Here is a 7172-nt window from a genome sequence, read left to right on the forward strand (position 1 = left end):
AAATGTTTCTTTATTGACGGTCCCGGAGGAAGCGGCAAAACATACCTTTATGATGTTTTAATACATCACGTTAGAGGGTTGGGAAAAAAAGTGTTGACGTCTGCTACAACAGGTATTGCAGCAAATCTAATAAACGAAGGTCGCACTATGCATTCACTATTTGGCATCCCAGTTCCAGTCAATGAAATATCCGTTTCACGAATCAAACAAGATACAGTAGCAGGAAAACTTTTACAAAATGCAAGTCTTTTAATAATTGACGAATGCACTATGGCCTCTAAATATGCTTTGACCTTAATTGACAGACTTCTACGTGAAGTAGTGACCACAAAGGTAGCAGAAAAAAATTTAATTCCATTTGGTGGAAAAGTGTTTGTTATTGGGGGAGATTTTCGACAATGCCTTCCAGTTATACCAAGTGGAACAAGAACAGATATTATTGAGTCCAGCTTAAAAATGTCAGAACTTTGGAAAAACTTTACCAAACTCCAACTAATTAACAACATGCGATCTACTGATCCAGATTACAGCAAATGGCTTCTGAAACTTGGTAACGGTGAACTTACCAATCAATATAACCTTGGAGAAGACATTATAGAAATACCTGAAGACATGTTATGTAAAGACTGCATTGTAACTGAGGTTTTTGGACAACGTTTTAACATTGATATTAACAACAAAAACAATGTTAACAAAGCCTCTTCCTATGCAATTCTCTGTGCCAAAAATGAAGACGTTACTCTACTAAATTCCCGTGTAATGGATCGCATGCCAGGTGAATATAAGTTGTACAAAAGTGATGATTCAATCGATGTAGATAATGAAGATGAACGTGAACATTATCCCGTTGAATTTTTAAACAGTGTAACACCATCAGGAATGCCATCCCACATACTTCAACTTAAAATTGGAACCATTGTTATGTTGCTCCGGAATCTAAATACCAAACAAGGACTATGTAATGGAACGCGCCTTATTGTGACTGGAATGTATTCACACCTTATTCAAGCAAGAGTCATCACTGGATCAGCTAAAGAAAAGGAAGTGTTAATTCCACGTATTGATATATGTCCTTCAGACACTCGCCTTCCATTTAAACTTCGCCGTCGTCAGTTTCCCCTAAAACCTGCATTTGCCATGACAATAAACAAGTCACAAGACCAAACTCTACACCGTGTTGGCATATATCTACCTGAACCAGTTTTTGGCCATGGACAACTGTACGTTGCGTTTTCAAGAGTGACAATGAGATGCAACGTCAAAGTACAAGTTCTTGACACACCTTTACAAGGAAAGTTACTTAAAGAGAGTGAAAAGATCTTTACACAAAATGTGGTGTATAAAAATATTTTTAATTAACTTTACACTGTTCATAACCTTCTTTCATTACAAGCCATGGACATCATTAAACCTTAGACTCATCTATTAAAACTGTTCATATTAATCACCGATCATAAAAATATTTAACATGAACTAAATAACCAGGAATGTTTCCACAACCTCTTTCCATAGTACCCACTTACCTCATTGTTCCCCTGCTTTCTCCCCTAATAAAATATTCTTACCCCTCCCATCCTTTCATTTTCCTCTCATACTAAAAAAATTGTAACCATTTATAGTATATGAAATATATGTATTGATAGTTTGAAACCAATTCATTATCTAATAAATTATTGAAAATAAAATTGTTTGTTCTATTTGTCATTCTTAAACCAATAAACTATTTTAAGAATACTAAATTAAAACTAACCCATCCAAACAATTTATTACATTATTATTCAATCTGCTAACAAACATACACATTCTAGACTACCCGATGCGTTAGAATCGGGCCACCTTCTAGTAAATAAATAAATAATTAAAAAATCCGGCGTGCGGTCCCCCCTATTTTAATACCAGCCAGATAAAGCCATACGGCTGCAGGCTGGTATTCTCAGGATGGGGAGCTCCACGTTATGGGGAGCCCCCCAGCCTAACAATATCAGTCAGCAGCCGCCCAGAATTGCCGCATACATTATATGCGACAGTTCTGGGACTGTACCCGGCTCTTCCCGATTTGCCCTGGTGCGTTGGCAAATCGGGGTAATAAGGACTTATTGGCAGCCCATTCCAAACTGCAGGGTTTATAAAAATTTGAAAGGAGAGATTGCAATACACCCTGGAATGCACATAGAGGATGGCCTCAGAAAACATTTTTGGCCCATGTGGAAGTTGTGGGACTTCTAGACTGGTAAAGCATATGCAGAAGGGCTGCCAAAAATTATAAGGAGGAACTCCAATGTACCCTGAAACATATGAAAAGTAGGGCCTCAGGAAACATTTACATTTAGAAGGAGTGGGGCTTCTTTGGCCAACAACAAGAAGTTTGAGGCCACTACTCAGAGTACAAGTGGCACAACAAGGACCTTCATCTGACTCTGATTTTCTCCAGCTAAAGTGGGTGGCAGTTGCTCCTGTGCCACCTCAGGGCATCAGGCAGCTCTGAGGATTCAAACTGATTGAAGCAGGGCTTTGCAAACTTTTTTAGATCTCCGTGGAAACCTTTGCCAATGAAAATTCATGACCCATGTGGGGGGAAGTTCTCCAACCCATTCCAAAGGAAAGAAAACCACAAGTCCTTTGTCCATTTAGTCACACAAGAGGGGCATTTGAGCCTTTCTCTCATTAGCGATGCACATTTAATCTTTTTTATACAGAGTAGAGGCAAATCTGAGGCTCGCAGGCCACAGTCACTTCTGTCTCCCTCTTAAGTTGATTCCATGGATTTTTAGTGCCACCAGGGACATGATAACTAATAGGCGCATTCGCCTATCAAATGAAATGCTGACAAACTGATAGTTCTCAAAATGAACACAGTCTGGATTGTCCCTGACTTCTCAACTCCAGTGGATGTCATTTGTGGAACATGAAGCCAATTCAATTTTTGTTTACTGGTTTATTAACATACACCTTTTCCCACCCCCAAAAGGTATATGATACATTGTTTTTTATTTTTCTTGTCCTCCTCCTCCTCCTCCACCATATCTCCAGTCATCAGTAGAATCTCTCTACACTATTTCCAGGTACTGTGCACCGAGCATAGCGTCACCGGGTCTTATAAAGACCGGATGACGAGATGCGGCTGGTCAATTACAGTACTGCCAGTAGCCCATATGGCTAAGGTATTACCATGATTGACAGGCAATCCCTGTATGTTTAGTGGCTGAATAAAAGCCGCAAAACATGCGGGGTGGGGACTTGAGCATGGCTTGCGAAAAACAGGATGCTCAATCAAGTATCGAGTATCTTAAGGACCCCCGATGCTCGATCGAGTACTGAACGGTGTTGAGCACGCTCTTCCATCACTAATAAAAAGTAATTTTCTTTCCCGCTAGCAGGGCTGTCGGCAAGAATAGCAATCAAAACATTTTACACCATCTGCAGTATGGTGGCTCTGAACTAAAGCAAATAAGTAAGAATGAATGAATCTTTGGAATTAGTGGTTTGCCATGTTATGTAAGTGGTGTTAATGCATTTGGAGAACTATTCTGAATACGAAAAGAGATGGGATTCTAAAGAAAGTGATGTGTTTTCTGAGAGCCGCCTGTCTGAAAAAGTGTCAGTTTGGAGACCACATTGACATCAAGTCTTCTTATCTTAGTGTATTTATTATACCATCAATTGAACGTGAAATGTTCCTTTTTCTTAAATTTTTTTTTACAACTGCTTTGACATTGACATTTTATGAAGAGGACGTTTGCATATGTTCTATATTACACATTATAATATTAATTGTGGGAAATGCATATACTTAGACACTGATATTGATCTTCATTTTTGTCTCTGATTTGTTATAACATAACATAATATAACATAACATAATATATAATATTTGAGTCCAAGATACAAAATACAAGAATATTTTTACATAACTATTAATAATATATTCAATAAAAATGTATTATTCACTTGTTCGCGTGTTAACATGCAATTAACATTTGCTATCAAATTGAATAAAGGCAACATGTAATTAAAAAAGAATGACAGTAGCATGGGTGGAGAACCTTTTTTCTGCCAAACGCCGTTTGGATATTTATAACCTCATTTGTGGAATGTACGGAATTATCAACTTGAAGATGATCTTACTATATTTGGTAAATAATTTTTTAAGGTTGAAGGTAGACTTAAAGGGGTTCTCTGAACAAAGAAATGTTCATGTAATTCTCTATTTAGTGCTATAATGTAATCTGATTTCTAATATGCTTGCATTAAAAATTCTCTAGCCTTCCCCAACTGCACTAAACTGTTATTGTATTTTTTTCCCAACTTCCTGTGGGATGACACTTTGTTTGAAAATTCCAGTGCATCCCTGGATACTTAAACAAAGTGTCATAAGGTGCCAAAAGCTGCGATCATTGTCACAGCCCCTGCCCCCTCCCTGAAACGGTGCATCTTCACTCCTTTTAGGGACTAGACTAGGCTAATTCTTACATGCTATCATTGTCCAATGAGCACAATAACAGCACGCTATATTTTGCTGCGTCAGTCAGTAGTAAACGGCAACAGAGTGGTGTCAGAATGTCTGACATGCAGAGATCAGTGATGTCACTTGAAGAGGTGGTGCAAGTCTCTGATAACCAGGTATCCTGACAATGCACACTGCCAGTACATTGTTACCACTGATCTGAGATGGAAACGTAGAGCGCACTGTCACTGTGCACATTGCACAATGACAGAATGCAGGGACTAGCCCAGCCTCTGAAATGAACGTCACTGATGACGCTTTGTTTCAGGGAGGTGGTAGAGGCTGTGGCAGTGACCACAGCTTCTGCCCCTGATGAGGCATTGTTTCAGTATGTCAAAATGCACTGAGAATAATTCTCAAACAAAGCATTATCATACAGGAAGTAGGGAAAAAAATAACTGATAATGTACTTAGGGAAGGATAGGGAATTTTAACGAAATAGCTAGTGATTTACATTCAATTTCTTTGGTTTTCAGACCACCTCCTTAAGTTCATCGAGTTCAATTTATAGCCTGACATGTTGATTCATAGGAGGAAAAAAAAGCTCTATATTAGGGGAAAAATGTCTTCACGACTCTACACTTGGTAATCAAAATAGTTCCCTGGATCAACATCCCATCAAAGATTCTAATACCCATAACCATTACATTTTTCAAGAAAGGCATCTAGTCTCTCCTTGAATTTTAGCAGTGAATTAAACGTTACAACGTCATGTGGCAGTGCATTCCATAGTCTCACTGCTCTTACAGGAAGGAAACTGCATCTGTGTTTATGATTAAACCTTCTTTCTTCTAGATCTAGAGGATGTTCCCTTGTCACTGTCACAGTCTACGGTGTAAAAATATTATTTGAAAGATCTGTGTACTGTCCTGTCATATATTTGCACATTGTAATAAGTTTGCCCTTAAGCCTTTGTTTTTCTAAACTGAATACCCCCAAGTTTAGTAACCTGTCTTTGTAATGCAGTGCACCCATTCCCTTAATAACCTTGGTTGCTCGTGTCTGTACCTGTTCAAGTTCAGCTATGTCCTTCTTATAAACCAGAGCCCAAAATTGTACACAGTATTCTCAGTGTGGCTGCACTAGTGACTTCTATAGAGGCAAAACTATGTTCTTTTCATGGGCTTTTATGTCTTTTTTAATGCATCCCATTATTTTAGTAGCCTTGGCAACAGCTGCCTGGCACTGGTCACTAAACTTCAGATTACTGTCCACCCCTACACCCAGGTCATTTTCAGTGCCATGTTTTACCCAGTTTTCTACATATTAATAATTTATTTCATCTGCCCAAGTATATGACCTTACATTTATCTACAATAAACTTTAATAGCCATTTCTCAGCCCAACCATCAAACTTACATAAATCTCTTTGTAACATTAAACTATTCTCCTCTGTGTTCACTACCTTGCAGAGTTTAGCATTGTCAACAAATATTGAAATTCTACTCTGTTTCGTGCCAATACAAGGTCATTAATAAATATGTTAAAAAGAAGAAGGCCCAATACTGATCCTTGTAGTATCCCACTATGACTAAATCCGAGTGTCTTCTATTAATAACTACCTTTCTTTTCTATCACTAACACAGTTATCCCAGTTACACAAATTTTCCATTAGGCCACATCTAGGCCCATTACCCACATTTTTTATGTAACAACCTATTATATGGCACTATGTCAAATGCCTTTGAAAAGTCCTTATGATTCAACAGTATAATATTTGAGTTTCTTACTGTTTATGTAGTTGAAGAATATTTGTGGATATTTTTTACTTTCTCTGGCAATGAGTGTCTCTATCACAGTCTTTACCTTGATTTTTTTTTAATGCAATTTTTTTTTCTCTATAATTATTTACTGCTTCATCACTACCCTCTTGCTTTAATTCTCTCAATGCATTGCTTTTATCCTTTATTGCACCCCTTAGGCTATGTGTCCACGGGAGAATGTAGCTGCGGATTTTTCTGCATCAAAATCCGCAGCTTTCCCCCGGAATCCGCACCTTAGCGTAGGTGCGGATTTGACGCGGATTTTGTTGCGGATTTTGATGCGGATTTTGATGCGGATTTTGTCCATTGTACTCTAATGTGTTTCTGAATAAAGCTTTGACTGTTTTAAAGGCAAAAAAAAGTCTCTTTATGTCATTTCCTGTCCCAACCCTCCTTTCTTCTCCATTATCCATTTTGTTAGCAGTCTCACAAAGTGTGCTTATAAATAAATTTCAAAATGTCCAGTGAAAGACAACAACCACGGCTGAACAATTTAAACAGGAATCTGCTGATATTGACAGCACTACGTATCCTACGTCGACGAAGAAGGGTATGTACCATGTATACTACTTTTTTATGTATCCTACATTTTTACATATGTATTGTGCTTGTTATCCATGGCACTAAAAGAGTTGATAGTTCATGCTAGGCACAAATTCGTACTAAGAAAATGTGGGTGCATCCCCTTATCCTGGAAAGGACTTCTAAAGGGCATTTTGCTGTATTATATCAAGACTTGCGAAGGTTTGTATTTTTAAAAATTTATATTTGTTTTTTTCATCCAAAAAAAAATATTTTATTTATTTTTTAAATTTTTTATTAGATATAAAGACAAATTCAAACAATTTTGCCGGCTTTCAATACAAAGTTTTGATAACCTCCTTGCCATTGTGGGCGACGATTTG

The 7172-nt window shown here is 37.7% G+C and overlaps 1 protein-coding gene across 1 annotated transcript; it reads left to right on the forward strand.

Moving 5' to 3' along the window:
• Positions 1-147: 147 nt before the first annotated feature.
• Positions 148-5305, forward strand: LOC142295044 (ATP-dependent DNA helicase PIF1-like). The gene is made up of 2 exons (XM_075338146.1): positions 148-1263; positions 5300-5305. The coding sequence occupies exons 1-2, from the start codon at positions 148-150 to the stop codon at positions 5303-5305; spliced, it is 1122 nt and encodes a 373-aa protein (XP_075194261.1).
• Positions 5306-7172: the final 1867 nt, after the last annotated feature.

The sequence above is a fragment of the Anomaloglossus baeobatrachus genome, chromosome 1 (assembly GCF_048569485.1).
Source record: "Anomaloglossus baeobatrachus isolate aAnoBae1 chromosome 1, aAnoBae1.hap1, whole genome shotgun sequence".
Lineage (NCBI taxonomy): Eukaryota > Metazoa > Chordata > Amphibia > Anura > Aromobatidae > Anomaloglossus > Anomaloglossus baeobatrachus.